At 37.6% G+C, this 26300-nt stretch overlaps 5 protein-coding genes across 7 annotated transcripts; 3 read left to right on the top strand and 2 right to left on the bottom strand.

The window, feature by feature from the left end:
• Positions 1–48: 48 nt before the first annotated feature.
• On the top strand, positions 49–4327 carry LOC106420560 (delta-1-pyrroline-5-carboxylate synthase A). The gene is given in 19 exon segments (XM_013861413.3): positions 49–256; positions 441–512; positions 625–728; positions 867–969; positions 1061–1222; positions 1307–1410; positions 1412–1582; positions 1672–1987; positions 2070–2147; positions 2243–2332; positions 2415–2501; positions 2597–2683; positions 2772–2868; positions 2956–3059; positions 3138–3213; positions 3295–3445; positions 3547–3615; positions 3705–3842; positions 3924–4327. Coding segments are annotated over 19 exon segments (2145 nt in total). The 5' UTR covers positions 49–196; the 3' UTR covers positions 4000–4327.
• Positions 4328–4596: 269 nt separating this feature from the next.
• On the bottom strand, positions 4597–7264 carry LOC106420759 (mannose-1-phosphate guanylyltransferase 1). Of its 2 annotated transcripts, none has more exons than XM_013861601.3 (4): positions 7058–7264; positions 6355–6495; positions 5978–6280; positions 4597–5469 (listed from the first exon to the last, which is right to left on the bottom strand). In XM_013861601.3, exons 2-4 carry the CDS (start codon positions 6463–6465, stop codon positions 4798–4800), a joined length of 1086 nt encoding a protein of 361 aa, XP_013717055.1. In that variant the 5' UTR covers positions 6466–6495; positions 7058–7264; the 3' UTR covers positions 4597–4797. The 2 variants fall into 2 exon arrangements, with proteins under 2 accessions (XP_013717055.1, XP_022554831.1); XM_022699110.2 differs by having other exon boundaries at positions 7082–7208.
• A 2129-nt stretch (positions 7265–9393) lies between these two features.
• On the top strand, positions 9394–12031 carry LOC111203985 (putative B3 domain-containing protein At4g03160). The gene has a single exon (XM_048752603.1). It carries the CDS (start codon positions 10975–10977, stop codon positions 11641–11643), a length of 669 nt encoding a protein of 222 aa, XP_048608560.1. The 5' UTR covers positions 9394–10974; the 3' UTR covers positions 11644–12031.
• Positions 12032–12053: 22 nt separating this feature from the next.
• LOC106420573 (BTB/POZ and MATH domain-containing protein 3) lies at positions 12054–15457 on the bottom strand. 2 transcript variants are annotated; one of them, XM_013861435.3, is made up of 5 exons: positions 14784–15457; positions 13737–14085; positions 13389–13665; positions 12890–12938; positions 12295–12532 (listed from the first exon to the last, which is right to left on the bottom strand). In XM_013861435.3, the coding sequence occupies exons 1-4, from the start codon at positions 15233–15235 to the stop codon at positions 12919–12921; spliced, it is 1098 nt and encodes a 365-aa protein (XP_013716889.1). In that variant the 5' UTR covers positions 15236–15457; the 3' UTR covers positions 12295–12532; positions 12890–12918. The 2 variants fall into 2 exon arrangements, with proteins under 2 accessions (XP_013716888.1, XP_013716889.1); XM_013861434.3 differs by lacking the exon at positions 12890–12938 and having other exon boundaries at positions 12054–12532.
• A 7280-nt stretch (positions 15458–22737) lies between these two features.
• On the top strand, positions 22738–26009 carry LOC106420697 (probable methyltransferase PMT11). Its single transcript, XM_048752602.1, has 9 exons — positions 22738–23509; positions 23689–23847; positions 23931–24201; positions 24319–24429; positions 24540–24699; positions 24857–25114; positions 25206–25328; positions 25503–25580; positions 25663–26009. The coding sequence occupies exons 1-9, from the start codon at positions 22847–22849 to the stop codon at positions 25868–25870; spliced, it is 2031 nt and encodes a 676-aa protein (XP_048608559.1). The 5' UTR covers positions 22738–22846; the 3' UTR covers positions 25871–26009.
• Positions 26010–26300: the final 291 nt, after the last annotated feature.

Here is a 26300-nt window from a genome sequence, read left to right as displayed (position 1 = left end):
CATACGTGGCGCCTCGTGGTTTGGTAGCAGGATCTGACTCTCTGGGTGCAGTTGTTGTGTTTTATTATAAAAACCCTTCATCTCTCCCTCATTAACCTCCACACTTGCCGCAACAGACCTTAACGAGGTCACTGACGATTACCAACTGAGTTAACTCGCTCCCGAGAGAGGAAAAGGTTTAGGGTAAGGCGTTACAATGGAGGAGACAGATCGTTCACGCGCTTTCGCCAAAGACGTCAAACGCATCGTCGTTAAGGTATTATTGTCATCATCTTTCTCTCTATCAATGTTTCGTCTGCATTTTTCATATTTAGATTTGGCTATCGGAAAACATAAGCCTTGATCTTCTGAAAGACGAATCAGAATATTCAAAAAACATTTATTTCTGATAATTAATTTTTTTTTAAATTTTTTTTGTTTTGTGGTAAATATATAAAAAGGTTGGAACAGCTGTTGTAACTGGGAAAGGTGGAAGATTGGCTCTTGGTCGCTTAGGAGCTCTCTGTGAACAGGTTTTCTTTTGATTTATTTATTGTCATTAACCTAAAATGTTTCATGAAAGACATGTGAATATATATATATATATATATATAAATGTAAAAATTGCACCTTTAATTCTGTCAGCTTGCGGAGTTGAACTCGGATGGATTTGAGGTGATTTTGGTGACGTCTGGTGCGGTTGGGCTTGGCCGCCAAAGGCTTCGTTACAGACAGATGATCAATAGCAGGTTAAGAAAAGTTGCTACTTTTAACCATTTTCTCCCTTTAATAGTAATCAAAAAGGGTGATGGGAACCATTTGGCTTATGTGAGATGTTGTTTTGTTCTTTGCGGTGAAAGTTTGTTTCTTTTTTTATGGGTTTGCAGCTTTGCGGATCTACAGAAGCCTCAGAGTGAGCTTGATGGGAAGGCTTGTGCTGGCGTTGGACAAAGCAGTCTTATGGCTTATTATGAGACTATGTTCGACCAGGTGAGATCCTTCTCCTTCTATATGGTCTTATTTTTTTTAGATTCTTGTGTAAATTTCCAGATATTGATGGCTTTGTTTTCTTTTTGATCAGCTGGATGTGACGGCGGCTCAACTTCTGGTGAATGACAGTAGTTTCAGAGACAAGGACTTCAGGAAGCAACTTAGTGAAACTGTCAAGTCCATGCTTGATTTGAGTGTTATTCCAATTTTCAATGAGAATGATGCTATTAGCACCAGAAGAGCTCCTTATCAGGTTTGTTCACTATCTTCTCTCCCTTTTGAACTCCCTCTAAGATGTTTGAATCTTGTAGTCTAATCTTATCAGCTACATATGCAGGATTCATCTGGCATCTTTTGGGATAACGACAGCTTAGCTGCTCTACTGGCTTTGGAACTGAAAGCCGATCTTCTCATTCTTCTGAGCGATGTCGAAGGTCTCTACTGGTCCTCCAAGTGATCCTGACTCTAAGCTGATCCACACATTCATCAAGGAAAAACATCAAGATGAGATTACATTCGGCGACAAGTCAAGGCTGGGAAGAGGAGGCATGACTGCAAAAGTGAAAGCTGCGGTTAATGCAGCTTATGCTGGTATCCCTGTCATCATAACCAGGTGTGGGCACTCTTACACTCATCATGGCACAATCTAAACTTGTTTTTGTTTTGGATGCAAACTTGATGCTTTTTTCCTTGCTTTTGAAGTGGGTTTTCAACTGAGAACATAGACAAAGTCCTCAGAGGACTCCGTGTTGGAACCTTATTCCATCAAGATGCTTGTCAATGGGCTCCGGTCACAGACTCTACTGCTCGTGACATGGCAGTTGCTGCAAGGGAGAGTTCCAGAAAGCTTCAGGCCTTATCTTCAGAAGATAGGAAGCAGATTCTGTATAATGTTGCCGATGCTCTTGAAGCAAATGTGGAAACAATCAGAGCTGAGAATGAATTAGATGTAGCTGCAGCACAAGAAGCTGGACTTGAAGAGTCAATGGTGGCACGCTTATTTATGACACCTGCCAAGGTAAGCTAGTATTCGTGGTGAGGTACCTCTCTTTATGACTTAATTGTGTGTTTCTAATGCTTCCTTGCGTTTTGGTTGATAGATCTCGAGCCTTGCCGCTTCGGTTCGCAAGCTAGCCGATATGGAAGATCCAATAGGCCGTGTTTTAAAGAAAACTGAGGTACTCAGAGGATAATTATTATCATATGATCCTCCTTGTTGACATATACTAGTTTGTTTATGCTATTTGTTCTTCGTGATGATTGGTTTTAACAGGTGGCAGATGGTCTTGTTTTAGAGAAGACCTCATCCCCATTAGGAGTACTCCTGATTGTTTTTGAGTCCCGACCTGATGCACTTGTCCAGGTATGTTAAGAGAGTCAATGTCCTTTCTCTTCTTAGAAATGTGAAATTTGCTGAAGCTTTCCTTTACTCACAAACCAAACAGATAGCTTCACTTGCCATCCGTAGTGGAAACGGTCTTCTTCTAAAGGGTGGAAAGGAGGCCCGGCGATCAAATGCTATCTTACACAAGGTACAGCCTCCTCAGATTTTATCATTATATGGCTGCCTCAAAGTTAACACTTAAAGCTCTTTTAATTAACATTATTTCCCGGTAAATTTTTTTAGGTGATCACTGATGCAATTCCAGAGACTGTCGGTGGTAAACTCATTGGACTTGTGACTTCAAGGGAAGAGATTCCTGATCTGCTCAAGGTAAACAGATCTACAAAACTTGGAGCTGCAACAAGTCGTTATACCTTTTGTCAAAACTAGAACCCACCATTTTCATTTTGTGCTACAGCTTGATGATGTTATTGATCTTGTGATCCCAAGAGGAAGCAACAAGCTTGTTTCCCAGATAAAAAGTACTACCAAAATCCCTGTACTAGGTCATGCAGGTACGGTTTCAGATTTTTTTTTTTTGTTTTTTCCATAGAATTCTTTAGTAGGATTGTGCTTAGATGACTTTAATTGTGTACTTCCAGATGGAATCTGTCATGTATACGTCGACAAGGCATGTAATGTGGACATGGCAAAGCGCATAGTTTCTGATTCAAAGTTGGATTACCCAGCAGCCTGTAATGCGATGGTAAGAGCAACTCCTACCTTACCTCAAGATTTCAGTAATGCAGTTGGATCTTTAATTACATCTTCTCTGTCTTTTCAGGAAACGCTTCTTGTGCATAAGGATCATGAGCAGAATGGTGTGCTCAATGATCTTATATTTGTTCTACAGAACAATGGTAAGTGATACTTGTTACTGTTTATTTAGCATCATACATGTACATACCTTAACTATACTCATGGGGTATATTAAACTGCAGGAGTCACTTTGTACGGTGGACCAAAGGCAAGTAAAATAATGAACATACCACAAGCACCGACGTTCAATCATGAGTATTGTTCAAAGGCTTGCACCGTTGAAGTTGTAGAAGACGTCTATGCTGCTATTGATCACATTCACCGACATGGGAGGTAAATACTCGAACTTTAACAGACATTTTTGTTTGTAATCTTTTGCATCTCGTGCTGGAAATGTTCACTTTTTATCTTGTTTTGTATGTTGTTGTGAGCAGTGCACACACAGACTGCATTTTGACAGAGGATCCCGAAGTTGCAGAGCTATTCCTTCGCCAAGTGGACAGGTAAAATGCATAATCATGAACTTGCTTAGTCAATCTCAGACTTTGATCATGTTTGTAACTGACTTTAAGCTATATGCGTTATTGAACAGTGCTGCTGTGTTCCACAACGCAAGCACAAGATTCTCTGATGGTTTTCGATTTGGACTTGGTGCTGAGGTGGGAATAAGCACTGGCAGGATCCATGCTCGTGGTCCAGTGGGAGTCGAAGGACTACTTACAACAAGATGGTACAGTTTTAGTGTCATAGCTTTCTATGAATTTTCATTGTGAAATGGTTTTGTAATTGTGAATGGTTGCGGTTGTTACAGGATACTGAGAGGAAATGGACAAGTTGTGGATGGAGACAACGGGATTGCTTACACCCATCAAGACATTCCCATCTAAACATAGAAGACTTTGTCTTTGTGTGTTTGTCTTGAGACTTGAAGAGAGGAGAAGAGAGGAGAGGATGAGCTTTTTGTTTCCTCTCTGCTAATATCATATCCTATTGTTATTGTTATCGAAACCCTCCCTTGTGAAGTGGTTTTGATTTAGGGTTTAGAGTTTGCACCACAAATAAGTTTCTGTTTACCACTTGGTCTTGCTCATAAGTAAGATGAAGAATGGTTTATTAGCTTCTCTTCTTGTCCAACCAAAAAAAAAACTCGTTGTAAGGCTACCTACATCTTTCTGATTTGTCATTTTATCTGAATCTTTGGATTTGCATTGTGAACATAAGAGTCTCGCTCTTACATTTCAGACTTTCTCCGCTACTTATCGATCTTACATCCAGTCCTCAAAAAACTTACAACAGCAAGTACTATAGCTTCACTTTTCTCATCATGTACTCAGTGCAAGAAGTTTGTACTTTTACTCCTCTGATCTCAAGATACTAAATCATAAATTAAATATAGAAAATAGTTACAGGAAATAACAATCTTGGATAAATAGTTTTAGATGAAAAATAACCTCTTGCACTCTCTAGTTAAGTACCCAGAAAGGTAAAAAAATAATATTCAATTGAGAACTGTTTTGATAAGTTACAAAAAAAAAAAGAGAAAACACCAAATGACTAACAAGATAGATATACATCATTTTGTTTATATTTTATTCAAAGCCAAAGAAGAATAACAGAAACACAAAGTTTGAGAGAGAAAAAATACACAAAAAAAAAAAACAAAAAAAAGGTTCCAACATAGATAATCACATAACTATCTCTGGCTTCAAGATGTTGGATTTGATCTCCTTGTGTGGCAAAACAACTCCTCCATTGGTGTATATCTCATCACACACATGAACATCTTCCCCCAAGATCGTCATGTTCTCAATCCTAGCCCACTGCCCAACCGTCGAGTGCCACCCTATGATACTGCTCGAGATACACGCATGTTTCTTGATCCTCGCCCCACGCATGACCGTGCACCGTGAAAGCCTCACCCCTGACTCAACAACGCAGCCTGGACCAATGGCCACGTCTGGACCTATCAAACACCCTTCCCCAATCTTAGCGGTTTCATCCACCAGAACGTTCCCAACAATGTGTGCACCAGTGGTTAGCTTGGCGGGAGATTTCTTTCTCAGAGAGTCTAAGTAGAGTCTCAGGCCCGTTATGTAATCACGGGGTTGCCCGATGTCCATCCAGAATCCTGGTAACACCATCGCGTAGAGTCCTTGAGCTGCTGCAATCTTGGGGAAGGTTTCTTTCTCGATCGATGTCGGTCTTAGCTCGATCTTGTCGAGAACAGATGGGTTCAGAAGGTATATCCCAGCGTTGATCTTGTTGCCTACAAACAGTTTTGGCTTTTCCACAAACTTCTCCACTTTTCCTGTAGTTTCATCCATGACCACAACTCCATACTTGGACGGTTCATCAACCTGTAAAACCAATATACACAGGTCAGAATTAGATTAACAAACATGACTTATCACTTAATAAGAGATCAATGTTCAAGAAATTGGTAGGCCGTAACTAGACTTCGTAGAGGACTAACAATTAGGCAGATTATTCGAGGCCTAGGCAGAAAGAAACTAGACATTAACAAATTGTTGATTTGTTTTTTATATATCATACATTTAAATTAGATATTTTAGTTTTTGGATTTATCATAAAATTATTTTAATAAATTAACATATACAAAAATAAACAATAAACTCGACAGAAAAAAAAAAACTAGACAAATTTGTGGATTTGCACTAATATTATTGTTTAATTCAACATATTTAGATGAATTTAAACCAATTGTAACCAATTTAAAACGTTTTAAACCAATTTAAGTGCATAAATGGATTTTAAAGAAATTATATGGCCGATTTTCCGCCTGGCCTAGGCGCCTAGACCAATTTTGAGAACATTGCAAGAGATTGTTAGGTTCGATAATCTCACCTTTGTCACCATAATGGAGGCTTCCCCACCGTGAGCTTTGTGAAATTCAATCATCTCTTTGAGTGGGTACTCACTAATCACATCACTGTTAAGGACAAAAAAGGGCTCTCCAGATCCGTCAACCAGTTTGTCTCTAGCTAGAGCCAGAGGACCAGCCGTACCCATAGGCTCAGTCTCTTGTGAGCAAGTGATTTTGATTTCGAGCTTTGCCTCAAAGTCTTTCAAGAAGTTAAGCATCACCTCTGGTTGGTAATTGATGGCCAAAACAACTTCATCAACTCCAACTGCCTTGAGCGCCTCTATCTACAAAGAACACATGCTTTGGTTTTATAACAAAGACCAAGACAATGATAACTAGCGGAACATCATTACAGTACCTGATGAAGGATCATGGGTTTGTTGGCGAAGTCAACAAGGGGCTTTGGGAAACTGAGAGTCAATGGTCTCAACCGAGTCCCGAACCCTCCAACGAGAATGAGAGCCTTCATCTTGATTCTACTGAACTCCCTTTTTTTTTCCTGTAAATGCCAACGTTAGATCTTTAAGGATGTGGTGTTGGTAGCTAAAAGATCTGAGAGTAAATCAAGTCTAAAGCCACATTGTGTGAATCCAAAATTAACTAAAGAAGACAAGAAGATGAAACAGAACAGAGAACGTGGATTGAGATGTAATGAAAGGTCCAATGCGATAGAAGCAACACAAGAAAGTAATACATCAATTAGAGAGGAAGACCAATGAGTTTTAGATCCACAAAAACACAATAGAACTAAAATCAGACGAAAGCAAACACCTTTGTCCGCAATTCAGCTTCTTTAATCAGACAAGAACATCAACTCAAACTCAACTTATGTCAAAATGTTTGCATCACGTCACAAAAATAATCAAAAATCTCAGCTTAAACCCAGATCGATCATCAATCATATTCAACATTTAATAATCCAAATCGCTGACCAATAAAGTCATCAAGCAACCCAAACCAATTGACTCAAATCTGAATCGGCAAAAACCCACCAGAATTCAACTCACAAAGAGACATGCAACATCACGTCGAGAGGGAAAGTAAGAGACTTTAGGCATTACCTCGGAAGAAGAGAGAGATCTCACCGGATCGCAGAGATCTGAGATCGGAAGCCTGAGAGAGAGAGAGAGTTGGGGTCAGGCTGAGCTGTGATGATGAGGAAAGGAGAGAGCTTTGTTGGCAAATCATTTATCAAAGGACACCCATTTGTTATATACGCATTTGAAGATAACGAAAAATGGTTCAGTATTTAATTCCCTACTAACAAATTGTGAAAAATTATTTACATGTTACCTTTGACTTTTTTTTTGGTGGAGAAGTAAAGGTCCAACGTCGCGTAGATGCTTACCAATTCTAAACTCATATCCCAAATGAAATGAGAATATTCTCTTAATTTGTTCCACAAATATAAATGTTTAAAAGATTTTTATCAGAGAATAGATTTTCAATAAATTATTGACCTACTTTATTTATACTAATTAAAATAATCACTACGTAAAATTTTAACTCTTTAAAATTATAAAATTTCAAAAAAATAAACAAATTTATTTTAAAATGTGAAAATTTTAAATTTTCATTTTTCATAGAATGGAGGGAGTAATTTTTAAGAACTATATATAACAAAAATATATGTTATATCAATCTGAAATTCTTTGTAGATATTTATTAAAATTATACTCCTCTGGGTAAAATGAAGTTTTTATTTTGTTAGCTAGTTTATTCATTCCACAAACTAACTTTTCAATATAGATGTGTGCGTCCTGTGGTGTAAAACAAGTTCATTATCAATCAAGATGTATATCATGTCGTTATGCTACCAAAAATGTATATCATGTCAATATGTCATAGCTCTCATAGTAATATATCAAAATGATATTTGAACATTGTAGCGCATTCAACATGATTTTTTTTTTTTTTTTTAACCAAGCGCTCGTAGTTTGGTGCTTGGTGGTAAAGGAAGTACAGCTGTACTGCCTGCCACCCGGGTTCGAGCCTTGGCCACAACGGATTTAACATCCCTTCTGTTGGGGCGCTGGACCCCTTTCGGAGATAGTTGGAAATGTGGCTGTCCAGATACCAAAGTTATCAAAAAAAAAAAAAAAAAAAAAAACATGATATTTTTTTGAAACTGGCATTCAACATGATATTATCATATCATAACCTTCTAATAAAGTTTAGCACTTAAAATTACTACATTACGTGAATAATTAAGCGACTACTTAACTGATGTTCACATAATGATCACTTCCACATAAATCTATATACTTTGGTTCTGGACCCAAAAAGTTTTGTTTTCTACTCTTTTCCCGACACCAAAAAAAAAACTCAAATCAATCAAAGACATACAAAGAAAACCCATAAAGTAAACTAAGCTGAGTAGACTAGATTTGTAAATCTATTGAGGGTTTGGTAGCCTAGATTTTTAAGAATATGTATATTGAAGTCGTGTAATGTCTCTGTAATGCGGGCCAATCATTTGGACGAGAGCTAAAAGCTGCGTGGCAAAGGCTGTGAACACTAAATAAGAGCTGCAAAAGAATATATAATCAGTTTCATATTAAGTGTCGTTTTAGAGATTTTTTTCGTAACAAAATAAATGTTATTTTCGATTTTCAATACAAAATTTATTAATTTTATGTAACATTTATTTTTTCTATTGGTTGAAATATGGTTAGGTGTAAGTAATAGTATTTTTTTATAGAAAATATATAAAATTAATTATTTTCTTAATCCGTGTGCCGAAACCTAAAACGACACTTATAACGAAACAGAGGGAGTATTATATACCTAATTTGATCCATCACATGTATCACGCTCCCTTATTGTTTTTCTAATTATTGTTTGTTTGTCTCCATCTTACAATTTTCTATTCATGTGAATATTCTTTTAGTTTACGTTCTACCCCACGTGACATGACATGTGACCTTTAGCTTTCTTAATACTTTCGATTTATAAATACAGCGGTGCGACCGACGTGTTATTATGTTACCTTTGTTATTTTTCTTAATACTACTTCTTTATTTGATTATAAAACTAAGTATTTAGAAGAAACTGCTTTGTCTAATTAAATTATCAATATGTTCATAACTTGTTATATATATATATATATATATATATATCACTTTAATAAGTTTATACATCTTGCTTCAGAACTTAACTTATAGAAAGCATACTGTGTATGAATACATGCTTACAAATCTTGTTTCATCAGTTGAGTTTTGTTCATCTTCTACATGTTAACATCTATAAATTGTAATCCTAAAAAAACATCTTTAAATTATAATAATACTACTTGCGAGGAAGTTGCATAAGCTGTAAAAACTGCATCACATAATAATACTGAAACTAATTAAGAACCCTTTATTATAAGCTTTAGCAACAAAAAAAACCCCTCTATTATAACATTAAAAGACTTCGTGTGACGAAATTTTGAAAGAGAAAACATTTTGTTGCAGAAAAGTATACAACTAGAAGGAATCAAGAGATTTCATTGCTTCTCATAAGTTTACCATCCCCTTGCAAAAACTTCCAAAAAGTTGACCCTGAAAAGATTTTTTTATGCCCATCTTTAGTACAGGCCACAGAAACCAAAGTAAAATCCAAAAATCTGCAATAAATAAATTCAAATATTTTAAGATAAAAGAGTATACAAATCTATATATTTTGATTAACCACAATTTTCGGTCCACATTTAGTAGAACCGACTAATCTGTAGATTCCACGTAAATCTTCGGTGGCCACGAGCGGAATCAAACTACAGACATCGTATCGTGTTTTTCTCCTTCAAATGCCTCTAGACCAACCCTGCTTGGTTCACAAATCTATACATTCTAATTAATTTTCACTTTGTCGACAAATTCAATAGTGTATATTCTAAGCAGTTTTCACATGGATCAAAAGATTCAAATTAGCTAACGCTTTCACATAACATAATACGACACCATATATAAATTTGTTAAGTATGCATAAATTGATTTATGAATAAAAGCTACGTTTGACAACAGATCAAATGGTAAAGGCATACATTTCATTTTTGACGTATACACGCTACCATCAAACGCGCAGCAAACGCTGACAGCCGCGGTAACACGATAACAATACCATACCATTTTTAAAATATACATGTAATAACAATACAGGAAAGTCAAATGATTAAAAATAGATGTGAAAAGGTACCAAAAGAAGAAGTGGAAATACACCAAATCAATATCAAGTAAAGAGTTAGGCAGCCCCTTGATTTCAGCTTAAACCCACCGACATTTTCCCATAGATTCTTTTATTTCTTCTACAAGCCGTATTTATTTGTAATTTAAGACAATCAAATATTTATAGAAGTAATTTATCTTTTTTTAACGTTGATTTATTATGATATTACAATGATATGAGAAAGATTACATATACGATTCGACTACCTGATTTATGAGGACCTATGCCTAACTGCATCAGCTGAGCCGTCTTATGAAAATCCACATCTGACTAGATTTACTTGTACCATGTTGAAGATTCTTTGTAAGTCTTTCTTCCGTAGTCTGTATAATTGTTTAATAAATCGATTTCTCCGAGAATTAAAACTTGAATTTCTTGTAATCTGCAAGAAATTGCATAGTCTGGGATTCAAACCTTCAAACTTGGGTGTAAAAACAATTAAACCAGGCTACGGTGATTCACGGAAGTAATTTATGTAAAGAGTATTCCTCGCTTCTTTCTCTTGTTAGGAGTCAGGACCTTGTCTCGCACGGCTCCTGATTACATCATTATATAATTGTATAAAATTGTTTTACACAAATAAATGGACTTTGGGCCTCAAAACAAGATTTTTTCTGGGCTGCTACAAGCTATTGATATTTTATACAGGTCTATTTTGTAAGTGGGTATATAAAGGAATTGATTTACTAATTTCACAAGCGAGAAAATAAAAGAGAAAGCCCTAGAAACCTTGCATTTCAAGGTATCTTCAGCTGACACAAACAGAGATATCATGGCGACTTCAACGATAGGAGCAAAAAGAAAAAGACTAACTCCAGAAGAAGAAAAAAAGAGACAAGAACAGGACGAGATGGTTACTGCTGCTTTTGCTTTAAGCCACTTCATGTTCTTGCGCGACAGAATCCAAGATGGTAAGAAGAAGAAAATCATCAAGGATGATACGGAAGAAACCCTAGACTTACTCCTCCGATGGACCAGCGATCCACCAAAAAATCTACCGGAAGCGACCACGGCAGTGTTGGGACGATGCAGCAAACCGATAAGGAAGCAGTTAACAAAGAGCGACGTGAAGGGAGATCAAAACAGGCTTATGCTAAGTAAGGTGCAAGTGGACAAGAACTTTTTGCCTCTTCTTGAAGAATCGGATACTCTGCTTGGGAAAGAGGGGACTAGGGTTTCGGTTTACGGACCAGACGGGAAGGCTCATGAGATGATGTTCAAGATGTGGAATGAGAAGACGCCTGTGTTGATGTCAGGATGGAACACGTTTGTGAAAGTGTATAAGCTCAGTATGTATTGCGATTTTCTCACAGTTTTCATGTTTAGGCACAAGGTGACTCGTGAGATTTGTGTCGCTATTGACTCCACTAGGCATCCTGTAGCGAGACAGTTGAGTGAGAGGATCTCAAAGATTGTCTTCAAAGGGGAGGACAAGGACTAGGGCTTTTGAAATAGAATGTGACTTTTAGGAATGATTTAAGAGTTTTTTTTTCTTAGAGAAGGTAATTAAGGGTTTAAGGTTTTAGTTAGGAATTTAATTTAGAGATTTTATAAGAAGAAATGGATAGAGCTTTTTCTTTCCAATAAGTAACTATACTACTTCAAAGAGACATCTGAATAATATATAGAAGTTTTATGAGCACATTTTGCTTTTGTTTTTAATTTGGTCTTCATTTACAAATTATGACAAAATATGTTGTTTTCACCAGGAAGCAACAGTAATGGAGATGTCAAGGGGATAATTACCGAATTATACAGAGTATTAGTGTGTATTTATTTGAAACACGATCTATGGAATTGTCCTTGCTAAGTTACTTTAACTTCTTCACTTTCAAGTGTTATGGGCTTTGGTAACAGTTAAACATTTCTCCCTTTCATAAGACTGTTAATTAAGAGTGCATAGCATATGCTTCTAATAATCACACAAAGCCAAGTTCAAAAACTGAAGAGAACTTAAAGAAGGACAAAGAAAAAGAGAGGTCTTTTGCCTAAACACTTTATACTACAGTTGACATACTAGGAACAAATTATTCCATTGCAATAAAACTCTAGCAAAACCAGATTCGGTGTCTGCTTTGCTTCCAGATCAGTAAAAGTAAGCTGACCTGCGCAAAGTTCCATTGCATTTGGATCGGACCCCTATGTCCTCCTCCTCAGTTGCCTCGCAGCATTTGTATCATAGGCTAACACACTACTACACAGACTTCTTTTCTTGCTAGCTTGTTCACTCGTCAAGATCTTATCCCCTGCTGCAACCGTGCTCAGCAGCTCAGACAACATAGAGGGACAGCTCTGGCTCAAGTGCTTGAACCCTTCAGACTTCATTACAGCTGCACCAGCACACACACATCACCTACTTTTTAGTTTTTTACTGGATTCTCTTCAGGGATAATATCTTTGAAACATAATAAAAAAGTTCACCATATTTGTAAAAAAAATTATACATATATCTACTGGTTTCAGTCAAGTTCAGCAAATGTATGTACTGTCTTTTAGATGTGAATACCAGCACTTGCTGAAACTCAACATTAAGACCAGGAAATAAAAAAAAACATTAAGACCAGGACATTCCTTAAACATCTCTATCTTCCAGAGTGCAAAGATAAGTTACCCATATGCCTAGGCATTGTAGACTTTAAACTGGTTGGTCTACAAAACTCGTCGAAAAAAATAAATAATTTTCGCACCTAATTGAGGACGATAAACTTCAGGCCGTCTAATCAAACATCGAGTCTCCTATATCGAAATTGAACATAAGACAAGAAACTAGAAATTTCAGTAGACTAGCAAGATAAACTATAAGTAAAATACACAAAAATAACGAATTAGCTCACATAACTTCGATAAATAATAATACATTACACATTATTGGAACAAGCACCACATGCCAATATATACACCGGATCAAAGAAAACACACAGAACCAGATGATCATTATACGAGAGAAACAAAAAGGCTTAAATTTCATCTGGAATCTTTATAACATATGGACTACTTCATTGTTCTCTCAATTACCTATTGCTTCCCAAAATAAAAGTAGGTTATTAACAAAAATTTCATGGCAGCACTCTCAAACAAAGCTTACAGTATTAGTAGTATGTATAAACCTGATATATATACGACATAGGCATATAAAAATGCAGACTGGAAAACAAAAATGAAACTCAATATATATGCAACACTCACCTCGCAAGTTTCCTGGAGATGTAACAAATTTTAAGCAGAAGGCTTTGAGCTCTGACAGTTGGTACTGTTCAGACAGTGCAAGTGTTGTTGCCACATTATCAACATTTAGTTTCTCACACAGAAAAACTTCACATAACACCTTTAACCTTCCAAGGTCATAGAGGTCAGCAGCCGCCAAGAGATGCTGTATCATGTTCGTGATTAAACTCGCAGAAGCTGACCCCGTAATCTCGTGCACATCAGGGAGTACATCGGTGTAGATGAAGCTAAGCATAGCCTACAAAAATCTCCACAATCCAAGTCAGTAAAACTATCCATCCACAATGTGCTATTTGAACATAACATTACCTTAAAGATAGATGGCTCGATGTCCTCTATCACTATCCTCTCCACGTTGTTATTCCCAATTGGTCCATAGAACTGAGCTCTAAAAACCGGCGAGCGTGCTGCGAGGATGAGTTTGTGAGCTTTGTAAGTCTCATCTCCGACTTGGAAAGCTATGTCGCAGCCAACTTCAGAATCTAGCAAGTCTTTCAATCCCTGACCCATATCAGACGAGGGCAGCACAATGCCAAACTGTTTCGGACCCTCAAGCCTAGCTCTGACAACACCAACTGTACAATTGATGACAAGAGAATCATCCTTCAAGTAGTCAGAGGCTTCTAAAGCTGTTCTTCTTAAAAAGCGTTTGTAACCCCTGAAACTCGTTATGATAAGTCACATTAGAAGGAGATCTCATCTTAGATATGTAGTTCAATGAAAATAACTCAACAAATGATGCAGACGACGAGTTAAACTATGTAATTACAGAACACATGCATAATGTTCCCTAGTTCTGGAGTGTTTCCGACATGAAGCCAATAACAAAAGTTCCCTTCTTCAACACCAACATGCAATTCAAGAAAAAGATAAACATTACAGAAGTGCTTCGGACATTAAAACATTAACAACAGTTCCTTTCTTCAGCAGCAATTAAAACAGAAGATAAACACTGCAGAAGTGATTCAGACATGTAACCAATTAAAACATTTCCCTTCTGCAACACATACATGCAATTCAAGTAGAAGATAAACAAACATTACAGAAGTGATTCAGACATGAAACTAACAACAACAATGAAGGCCGGTTCTGGACCCAGCCGGATGAAACATTCACATTAATCCTCAAATTTTAAAGAACTAATATAAATATAGATTTGGCGGCCCCTAAATTATAAATTCTTTTATAAAAAAATTATACTAAAATGTTTATAGTCTCCAAAATCTAACAATAGTTCTAAAACATTACAGAACTGCTTCAGACATAGACATGAAACCAATAACAACAGCTCTCTTCTTCAACACAAACATGCAATTCAAACAGAACACAAACCATTACAAGAAACCAGAAACTCACCACATGCTTCCTTTACACTTAAGCGTATAAGGACCACCTTCAAGCGTCCGATCAAAGTGACTATGCACCTTGTGCCTCCCTTTACCACTCTGATCCACCAACGTGAGCTCGAACAAAGCCCTAATGTCGCTAGAATCACTCGCTAAAGCGATGAAGAGAGAGACGTACGCCGAGTTGTCCTCAGGGTTCTTCCCGTCCGGGTAGAAGTAGATCGCCCAATCGTATCCGGCGATTGAGAAGACGTCGCTCTGTATGTATCTCCCTGGGCCCATGCCTTTGGCTAGAGAGTAGCCCTTGATCGTGAACTGGTGCGAACCGTTCACCGTCTCCATAACCGTTGTAGAGGTGGAATCTGAATTTGGGTGACCTGCAACCACAGTGCTCATGATCGCCGTCGCGTTATGAGTAGTTTTACCGATTTCGAAATTGGTGGGTGGGTGAACGAACTCCATGGATTGGAGATTGATAACCTAATATACAGACCATGGGGTCCGGTTCCGGATCGGGTATTTTTGAGTCGGTTCCGGTTCGGATCTTCGGGTCCATGTTAAAATGCTCAGGCCTACTATGAAACGTGTTAAAATAAACGTGGAAAAAGGGACACATGCTGATACAATCCTCCACCATCTTCACCGACTGAAGGTCGTCGCCGATCTAACCAAAGCTGCTAACCACCGGAATCAACCGGGAAACAAGACCACAGTCAACGAAGCCTTCCAACGACTATATTGGAAGTTTGGGACTCCATCAGCTACACTGTATAAACCCATAAAAAATAAAAATAAAAAAAATGGTCGAGTATCTTTTGGGTGATCGAGTCACGGATGATCAGATTGTTTTTGTCTCAACCATGAGTCAAGTATCCCACTAGACAGTGGTTAGACAATGTGGTATATTTACTCAAAGGACGTTTGAAGCATGACACTTTTGGAAGCACAAAAGGAAGACCGGAAATTGGGCGAAAAACCCTAATTTCGGTATTATGGAATTTTTCGAAGTAGCCGGAAACTCGAGAAATATTTTTCATCAAGTCAGGATTCATTTGGAGTTTATTAAAAATAATCAGATCATCAGAACGGGCGTCGAAAAATATTGGGATTGATCGCGGGACGAAAAATTCACCGGAAAGGCCAAAATTGGACGAATGGACCGAGAAGCTCGAGGTGGCTCGATCTATCAGATCAGGACGTGGTGACAACTGCCTGGCATGGTATGTGGCAAGGGAAGCACGAGCTGTTGCAGTACAAATGATCACAGCATGCGGAGTGACACATAGAAGCACGAGGTGGAACGGCCAAGCACGAGGTGTTGCAATGCATGCGACCGGGCCATGCGGCCAGACATGTGGAGGACGAGGTGTCTCCTTGCATGGATCCAGGCCATGCATTCAGACAGGTAGAGGGCGTGGTGTCATCCTGCATGAGATTGAGACATGCAGCCAGCCATGTGGAGCACGAGGTGTCGCCGTGCATGCGTCCGGCTTGAATTTGATTGGCTGCTTATGTCTATAAATAGCCCACGAGCCCCTCTCATTTGAACACATCCAGAACACATGAAAGTCAGTTCAAAACGTGAGAGAGAAAGCAAAGAAAGAAATATCGAGTTTCGATAGTTTTCGAGCGATTTTGGCAGTTTTCGAGAACAGTTACTCTGCCGATTTTGAGTCAGCATATGGAGAAGGTTCTGTTCAAATGAGGAGAGATCAGTTCTGATGGAGACCAGTTAAAGATCAGTCTGGACGTGGGTCTGCTTGAGAAGGTCGAGAAAGGGTTCGGATCGCAGAAGTCGGGTTTGGGGTCAAGGCCACGGTCAACCAAAAACTGTGAGTTATAATCAATTGATTGCTGAGTTGTTTTCATGCAGGATCCCGTTACTTGGAAGTTGGATCATGGCAGGAGGCCTGGTCTAACTGAGTAACGGTTTGACTAGTTAATAATTGAGGTTATGTTGATTGAGTTGATGGCATGCTTGTTATTGCTTGAGAACCATAGTAGCATGCTAATGGTTAGGTTGATTGGTTAGTTAGCGAATGAGGAAATGCTTAGATGATATCGCTAAGTTGTGGATAGTTAGGTATTCTGGAATTAGTCTTTATGCTAGATTCTGGAATATGATTGATTGTGTTAATTTGCGATTAATACTAGGAACCTTGTGTTATTTTTACCGGGTTTAGTATTAATCATATTTTGGCCATATAGCATTTGTGTAACCCACAATGCTAGGCATGTTTGAGGTGGAATGTGTTGATTGTGTGGTGATTAATACTAGGAACCTTGTGTTATTTTTACCGGGTTTAGTATTAATCGTATATTGGCCGACAACATTTGTGTAACCCACAATGCTAGGCATATTGGGGTGAGTTAGTGTTCCTTCAGACCTCGTACCCGGCGGGTTCAAGGAAATCCCTTATTCGCTGGATCGGGAAGACTCAGACGAACGGGGTCATGTCCTATGGCTGAGTATTACACGACGGTGTAATATGGCAGTGACCCGAAGGACTGTGGGCTGTCGCGCGGTGACCCGAAAGACTGTGGGCCGCGGTCGGTTGAAAGTTCCTTCTTCTGGCCTTTGTGGTAGGAAGATAGGATATTGCCGATAGTGAAGGAGGAACATAACGTCACCAGGGCCCGAGTTTGTTATATATATTATATCGTGTTTCGGGTTATTGAACCCTGGTTTAAGTCGAGTTTGAGTTTGGTGTTGAGCTAGTAATTAGCATATTGCTAGTTATCTTACTATCTTTTTCCAGCTGCGTATTTCTGATATTGCTTATTGTTATTGAGTTGTGTTGTTAGGTGAACCTCTCGCTTTAGATTGTTTGGGATGGGATAGCGAGGGGTTGTATTTGTTAGTTGGGGATTGTAACTCGCTGAGTAATGCTAGATTACTCACTCCTCACTCGTTGTTGTTTCAGGTGACCAGTAGAGAGCTTGTAGAGGTCGCAGGAGGCTAGGCTGGATGGTGTAGATTTGCATTTTTTTGCTTAAGACGCTTTCAGACTATAAGTATGTACTTTCGCTTTCTTGGCATGCCACTACTTGTGTAATATTTTGTGTGTTGAAAACCAGATATTATATAAGATAAATAAAGCGATGTTTTGTGTAAATGCCTTGTTGTTCTGGTATTTTCTTGTCCGAGTTAACACAACGTCAGATCGGAGTACGGGTTGAGAAGCCTTAGGCTTTGGTTTGACGGGACGTGTTAGCGGGCGGACTGGCCAAGTCACGAATTGCACTTTTTGTGACCTTGGCCGGATCGGCCGTTAACCCGTCATGTAGTGCTCCCGATCCTTGGTAGACGGCCGGCCCGTCGGTCATGTTCTTGTTTGATTGTTGGCCGGTGGTTCGACCTATGCCTAGAACGGTTCGGGGATGTTACATACACCGTTTACGCTTTTGCTCGTCCATCGGAGAGTATCAATCGACCTGAGTCGAGATCTCATCCAAAGCCAAGCCACCAAACACGAAGACACACACACACGAGAAAGAGAACTCCCGAGTACACCTACAAACGATCAGATACGATAACCGGCGACCAACATCGAAGAAGACGGCACTGCCCCAGAGTGAAAGCCAGTCATCCACCATAAGAAAGGTGCAATACCGGAACGGAACCCGGACATGCACACTCAACAGAGCCAACGATGCCGGAAAGAGACAATATAGTGAACATACCCGCGGACAAACAAACTTACAAGATGGAACATAAAACAAGAAAAAAAAAAGAGAATGGTAACCGGCGGCTAAACCACCGGCCACCGTAAGTCAACTATTTTCTGTAACTTTTTTCTAGTGAGAAGTTGGAGCTCGTCTCTCTCTATCCTCCCAAAGTTCATAACTTAACCAAAACATAACCTAAAATAAACCGAACTTATAAAATTATAGTTATGTATACGGTATAATTAAATACCACGCGTGCTACAGATTATCGTCATTATCCTAAAGTTTGGTTTTTGAGTTTAACTAAATACAAAACAGTATTTTGAAACCTAAACTTCGAATAAAATCTGAAACCTTGAATTATATTCAACGGAAAATATGAACCAAACCCGACTAAATCCTTAATCGAATTTTTATAATATTCGAACGGAGCTAAAATTCATAAACCCGAAAACCTAAAACTCAAATGAAACCAAACCGAAACTCTATTGGTCCTCAGGTTCACACGGAACAAACACAATCACATATATAAGCTTGCATATGCTTGTAATACCATTACATTTTATTCATGTAGATAATGTACTACTGGTTTGATTATCGAAGTTGTTCTCAAGTTCTTTCGTATTCTCAAGGAAACAAAAAATTGAATACTTCAACGTTTTCTAAAAAAGTAAAAAGTCAGTTTAAAGCTCAAAGATTCTCGCTCTGTGTATTATCTATACTATTAAAGCAGGATCCTATTGTACTTTTTACCTTAGCATGCCCTTTTTTTTACTAACATTGCATGTTTCATTAAGGGCAATCAAGTAATATTAATAACACATCTATATTGGGTCATTTTTTTGGATCAAGCCCACTGTCCACATCAGATCTCTCTTGGGCCATTTGGACCGATTAAAAAATCAGATCCAATTCTCACATTTTTTTTTCCTTTGGGCCATTGAGTCAAAGTTCAAATAATTTTTTTCCAACCATTCTTAATTATTATTTTTTTCTTAATATAATTTAAGCATTCATAAAAAAAAAACTGATTTTTTCATTGAAAAGTATAAATCTTTATTAAAAGTATATAATTATTTTTATTAAAAATATTAACCACATAATAAAATTAATTTATCAGAGTTATACCAACTTAATTCATTAAAGAAATACTGTTTAATTTTTTAAACATAAATAGTCATTTAAAATGAAACACGATAAAGAAAGATAAAAAGTTTAAATCTTTTATAAAATAAAACACAAATATATGAAATATGACGCTAAATATTTGTCAATTGAAAAAAAAAGGAAAATAAATCCGCGCGGATCAAAATCTAGTTTTTAAGGTTAAAGATAAATGCCAATTTAAGTTTGGGGTTAGTTTATTTCCTCACCGACGATTTTTTTGTTGAGGGTATCTAATACAATATCTCAAACAAAAAAAAGTTTGTTTCTTTTTCAGTTTCCGTTCAAAGGGAATCTTCTTTTTCTTTATATAATGGCTAAACCTTCCAAAGCGAGGGTTAACTTAAGGGGGAGATATAGATAATATGACCACGAGTGAATTGGAGGATATGGAGGCTGGAGAAGTGGAGATATCAAACAAGTATGGGAGTAGAAAGTTTTGGGGAAAAACATTGCTTTGTTCCATAGCAGCTATGTCTACATCTCTACTTATATTTTGTCTCACTGGAAAAGCCAACAATATGGGAGGCGCAACTGCATATGCATTTACATCCATTGGGAAGTTTCTTATAATAGAATATGCGTTGTTAGGAACCATGGAAATGTGGTGCGGGATTAGCCCACCTCCTCCTCCTGGAGACTCACCTCAAGATATTGAACCGGTCGATAAGGCAGGGTCGGAGATGCTAGGCGTCGTTTTAATCTGCGTTATAACGCTTTATTTGGGAAAGATTGTGGAAGTTTTCGTGTATACCATGTCGTCCATCACTGGCCTTGTCGCAATTTGCCAACTTGTGTCTCCCACGTTTGGCAAGGACCATTTGTGGTTGATCTTTGGCGCAGGGACAGTATCAGGATTAATCTGTCTAGTTCCTATTCTGTTTACCTTGGTTGGTTGGTTCTCTATATTGATCTTTATGTACGGTTTCATCGTCCGATTTAATTTCCCTGACAAGACCCTTGTCGAAGTGTTTGCCATAGTTTCAGAGATTTTAGAAAATTAAAGGTTTAGCTTCCTTCTATAGTTCGTGTAATGGTTACGGTTTAGCTTTCTTCTATAGTTCGCGTTATGTTTCGTTGTTTTTATTATGCGAGTTTTGTGGAACTTAGACATAATCGATGTGTTAATATTATATCTTTTCTGATTCTTGATATTTTTTTTTGCGTGGAGAATTATGTCAATCGCAACCGTCCAGCTAGATATTCGCACTGAAAAAATTAGTTAATGTTTAGTATACAATTTCAACTTATTTTTATAGCCAAATATAAAATATCACCTTTGTTATTTTATGACTAATATAAATAAAAAAAATTACTATAATAATCAATAACAAATTTACAACCTGTAAAGAAAATGGGAAATTAATAACAAATTTAATCACCATTACTTAATAATATTAAAGATGACATTTTCGAAAAATGTTTCAAATTACATAAAAATTTTAATTTTCAAATTTTATTAGATTTTAGAGCTATGCAATTTTTTTATATTCTGTAAATATTTTTTATTAGTTGAATTGTGTTTATGTAAATAGTTAATGATAGTTTTGTATATAGATAATATGCAAAAATTAGGTATTTTGCCCGCACATGCGAGCATAGTCATTTTTGTGAATATTTATTAGTGTATGTTTTATTAATACAAAAACCAGCATGATAATTTATTATTATGTTCTCAAAAAATTTAAAGCAAAAGTCCTATCATATATAGATTTGGCCTAGTTTTCCTTCAAAATATATATGTTTATTGTTATGTTAAAATTTTTAAAACACTCAATATTTAAAAAAAAAATATCTTTAGACAAATTTTTTAAAATTATTTCACAAATAATAGTATAGGTACATTTTTTCTAGTTTGTGTATATAAATCTAGGGTTTTTTGTAAATATGACTCAAAACTTGAAGTCAAACGCAAAACTAATCCATGTTTTTTTTTGAAACTTTGACTTGCCTCTTTCACCCCCAAAGTTCAGATTATTCACAACATATGTTGCCAAACCATAGACCAAAGAATATCACGATTCACTACTTTCACTCATCCATCACTCATCTATGTTGAAAACAATTCAATTTTATTATATCTTAATTTATATCACTTAAAACTGTTTATAATTACATGATTTTAATTTTTCTCTTATCAAAATATTTTTTTACAAAATTTATAAATTATTTTTAAGATCAACTATACCAGACGACTTCCGTGGACGTCGTCTAGAAGACTTCTGTGGACGTCGTCTAGAAGACTTAACAGAATCTCAGAAGACTCAGAAGATTTAGCGGGGATATATTCGTAAAAATGAGTTCTGTTTTTTTGTTTGGTCACAAGGGGCTGGTTGTAATTTTACAAGGCTTTTGGGTTACTTTTGCATTTGATTCAAGTTTGGGTATACTTTTGCAATCAAAATCAAATTTTGAATCATATTTGGTAAATCCTCCATAAATCTAAAATGACAAGTAATAAAAACGAAGAGAATATAAATTACTCTAAAATTAACATTAAAGTGACTGCTAAACGTCATTGTTTTGATGGTTTAATGGGAGCGATGAATACAAGAGCTCAATCGCCACTTCACTCGAAGATGGAGGATCTCATTTGGACAATGAAATGTATGAAAAATCTAAGACAATTTACTGTTACATTTGCAACAGATTGTTTATAGTTAGTGAAGATCATTTCGGAACCAGAAGAATTGCCACTTTTTGCTAGTTATTTGGAAGATCTTGAAGAGAAGTATGAAGAACGGAGAGTTTCACACACAAAACAAAGAAATAATCATTATTTGTTGTACATATGGATGCGGATCTACCAATTTGGTTTGGAGAGCCTATGTGAGTTTGACTAAATCAATGACCAAAAAAAACATCATTGTTTAATCAGTGAAAGCTGAATTTTTTTTTCTGAAAGCTGAAAATTAACGTATAAAACTGTATTTTTTTTTTTTTTAAACCAAGGTCAGTAAAAAGATCAGGTACTCTGTTTGAGAATTTAATTTTAAACTTTAAAGATCCTCTTTTAAAAATAAAACATTTACTGACAATTTTATTCAAGACCTTACTGTAAAAGCAACTTGTAAACGAATCTGAAAATCCTGAGAATTATTTTCTGTAAATGTAGTTTTAACCAAACGCAATAAACTAACTTACTGTCACACACACACACACACACACAGAGACAGAGTCGCGAACACACTGCACAGATCCAAAACATCTCTCGCGCTGATCCCTTCAGACGCAAGCATCATGAAACCCTTAGCCAACGCGGATCTACTCAAAAGCCCTACACTCATCAAGATCTCAGCCTTACTCCTCCTCACCGTCGCTTCCTTCTACTTAGGCAAGCACTGGTCCAACGACTCCTACCACCAGCTCCTCTTCTTCTCCTCCTCCTCCTCCGCTACCTCCGGCACCTCGATCCCTAAAATCTCCATTTCTCCCAACAGTAACAAAACCTTCAATCTATCAGCAATCATCCCTTCCAATCACACCACTACACAGCCGCCGAATCCGATTCCGATTCCGTCGGAATCTAATCCTCCTCCTCCTCCTCCGATCCAGAGCTTCGGTATTGTAGATGAGAACGGCGCGATGTCCGACGATTTCGAGGTGGGGGAGGTCGAGAACGTGGAGGATTGGGGGAACCAAACGGAGACCGTGGAATCGGAAAGCGACGGCGAGTCTAAACCTAATAGGTTTAGAATCAAGAAGTTCGGGATGTGTCCCGAGAGTATGAGAGAGTACATTCCTTGTTTGGATAACGCTGATGCGATCAAGAAGCTTGAATCTACTGAGCGTGGAGAGAAGTTCGAGCGTCATTGCCTTGAGAAAGGCAATGGCTTGAACTGCTTGGTTCCTCCTCCTAGAGGCTACCGTCAGCCTATTCCTTGGCCTAGAAGCCGTGACGAGGTACTCCTCCTCCTTTTGCTTTGTAATCAGAGCCGGTCCTGAGCATAGCTAGATACATTTGCCTTATCATTAGGCTTCTAACTTGATTGAAGAATGTATATGTATTCCTCATTTAGTAATTGCAATCTTTTGTTTTTTTTTTGAGGTTTGCTTAAGATTAAGAGTTGTTTTATGGATAGGTGTGGTTTAGTAATGTTCCTCATACTCGTCTTGTTGAAGACAAAGGTGGTCAGAACTGGATCTCGCGAGACACAAAAGACAAGAACAAGTTTAAGTTTCCTGGAGGAGGGACTCAGTTTATTCATGGAGCTGATCAGTATCTGGACCAGATCTCTAAGGTTGCTTCATTTTCAACAAGTGGTAGTTCTTGATTCATGTCATATTTTCATCTGATGTTTAACTGTGGAGTTTGTGTCGGCAGATGGTTTCTGATATCACGTTTGGCAAGCATATTCGGGTTGCTATGGATGTTGGTTGTGGTGTGGCGAGTTTTGGCGCTTATTTGCTGTCACGCGATGTTTTGACAATGTCTGTTGCGCCAAAAGATGTCCACGAGAACCAGATTCAGTTTGCTCTTGAGCGTGGTGTGCCTGCTATGGCAGCTGCTTTTGCTACAAGGCGTTTGTTGTATCCAAGCCAAGCTTTTGATCTTATTCATTGCTCGAGATGTAGAATCAACTGGACTCGTGATGGTAAGGCTCTTTGATATACTTGATTCTTCACCTGGTAGAGAAGAAAGATATGAACGCTTTAGCTTCTATTCCTTCTGAAGAAAATTCTCATTCTGCTGTTTTTGTTTTGTGATGAAGATGGAATATTGCTCCTTGAGATCAATAGAATGCTGCGGGCTGGAGGATATTTTGCTTGGGCTGCACAACCTGTTTATAAGCATGAAGCTGCGTTGGAAGAACAGTGGACAGGTAACAACCCTTTTATTCTCTGTGGGTATTGGGAGAGTTTTTGTGTATCCATTTGCTGCTTCGATTCAGCTAATATGTCTACTCTTTTAATCTCACGTTTTTGTCTCCAGAGATGCTGAATCTTACGACTAGCCTTTGCTGGAAACTGGTACAGAAGGAAGGATACATTGCAATCTGGCAGAAGCCCCTCAACAACACCTGTTATTTGAGTCGTGAGGCTGGAACCAAACAACCTCTCTGCGATGAATCTGATGACCCCGATAATGTCTGGTACAGCTGCTAAATCTTTTTGTCTTTCTTTGTTTGTGATACAAGGACAAAACTTGCTTGTTTGGTTGCATCTAGTTTGCCTATAGACTTGGTCTTTGACAATGTGTGCATAAAAATCAACCTTTCTATGTCTCATATTGTTTTGTTCTTGCTTTAGGTACACAAGCCTGAAACCTTGTATCAGTCGCATACCTGAGAATGGATATGGAGGCAATGTTCCTTCATGGCCTGACCGTCTCCACACTCCACCTGATAGGCTACAGACGATCACCTTTGATTCCTACATTGCTAGGAAAGAGCTATTCAAGGCAGAGTCAAAATTCTGGAATGAAATAATTGGGAGTTATATTCGTTCCATGAAATGGAAAAAGATGAAACTAAGAAACGTTATGGACATGAAAGCAGGCTTTGGCGGGTATGAAACGATAACCTCTCTGTTGAGTACTTTGTCGATATATAACAACAACACCTCAGTTTCTGAGCTAACCGCTCTTTGTTTGTGGCAGATTTGCAGCTGCGCTAAATGATCATAAACTCGATTGCTGGGTTCTCAATGTAGTTCCCATCAGCGGTCCTAATACACTACCTGTCATTTATGATCGTGGGCTATTAGGAGTGATGCACGATTGGTACTGCTTTTCTCCTTAAATCTATGGAATCTATATTTGATAACCCTTGGAAATTAGTGAATGTTTTGGAAGAATATTGCATGATTCTTGCTTTTTGAGCTCGCGTTTATCTGTTGTAGTTAAACTAAGACTAAGGCTCTGGCTATTTTTAACAAACCTTGCTGTCTGCCACAGGTGTGAACCATTTGATACGTACCCGAGGACATATGACTTCTTACATGCATCAGGACTCTTCTCAGTTGAAAGAAAAAGGTAAATAGTTATCCACAATTGATGATGACCATTCTACTTTTGTAATGCTGAGTAATGGTTAACATTCATGGATGGCTTTCAGATGCGAGATGTCGACCATATTGTTAGAGATGGACCGGATTCTGAGACCTGGAGGACGAGCATATATTAGGGATTCAATTGATGTTATGGATGAGATTCAAGAGATCACAAAGGCAATGGGTTGGCAAACATCTCTGCGTGACACATCAGAGGGTCCTCACGCAAGTTACAGGATTCTAACATGCGAGAAGCGTCTCCTTAAGGCTTAATACAAAGACAAACTACTGCACTTAGACGACACAAATGTATTGTTTGGTAATCTCTTTATTGTTTGTATTTTTGTCCCTCAATATATGTTGACTGTAAATTTCATTTTGGTATTTTACTGAGTAAAGCTTTACCTAGCCAGCGACTTTCTCCAAGGTGAAAAATGCAGTATCCAACTAAAATATGGGTGAATCAAGCCATGGTATTTCAACATTTTATATAACATTAAATTATGATAGTGTAGATAAACCTAAACCTAAATATTAATAATAATAATAATAATAATAATAATAAGTTTAGTTGTGAGCGGTTGGTAGATTTATGATCAGTTTGTTAACCATATGGTTTTCTATATAAACAATAATGTATATATTTGGTTTGTGATAATATTAGGAATATACATTATGGCTATAGACCATTTCTGTCGGCCAA

The sequence above is a fragment of the Brassica napus genome, chromosome C3 (assembly GCF_020379485.1).
Source record: "Brassica napus cultivar Da-Ae chromosome C3, Da-Ae, whole genome shotgun sequence".
Taxonomy (NCBI): Eukaryota; Viridiplantae; Streptophyta; class Magnoliopsida; order Brassicales; family Brassicaceae; genus Brassica; species Brassica napus.
This window is presented reverse-complemented; position numbering and strand designations above follow the sequence as displayed.

Bases quoted from the DNA above. Each gene is read 5' to 3' on its own strand.
- LOC111203985 (XM_048752603.1), top strand. From the start codon at position 10,975: ATGGCGACTTCAACGATAGGAGCAAAAAGAAAAAGACTAACTCCAGAA.
- LOC106420697 (XM_048752602.1), top strand. From the start codon at position 22,847: ATGAAACCCTTAGCCAACGCGGATCTACTCAAAAGCCCTACACTCATC. The intron at 23,510-23,688 runs GTACTCCTCCTC...TTTTATGGATAG, and splicing joins GGCCTAGAAGCCGTGACGAG to GTGTGGTTTAGTAATGTTCC. The intron at 24,430-24,539 runs GTAACAACCCTT...TTTTGTCTCCAG, and splicing joins GTTGGAAGAACAGTGGACAG to AGATGCTGAATCTTACGACT.
- LOC106420759 (XM_013861601.3), bottom strand. From the start codon at position 6,465: ATGAAGGCTCTCATTCTCGTTGGAGGGTTCGGGACTCGGTTGAGACCA. The intron at 6,281-6,354 runs GTACTGTAATGA...TGTTCTTTGTAG, and splicing joins AACCCATGATCCTTCATCAG to ATAGAGGCGCTCAAGGCAGT. The intron at 5,470-5,977 runs GTGAGATTATCG...TTGGTTTTACAG, and splicing joins CCTCCATTATGGTGACAAAG to GTTGATGAACCGTCCAAGTA.
- LOC106420573 (XM_013861434.3), bottom strand. From the start codon at position 15,235: ATGGAGTTCGTTCACCCACCCACCAATTTCGAAATCGGTAAAACTACT. The intron at 14,086-14,783 runs GTGAGTTTCTGG...AACGAGTTTCAG, and splicing joins AAGTGTAAAGGAAGCATGTG to GGGTTACAAACGCTTTTTAA. The intron at 13,666-13,736 runs GTAATGTTATGT...AGATTTTTGTAG, and splicing joins TCGAGCCATCTATCTTTAAG to GCTATGCTTAGCTTCATCTA.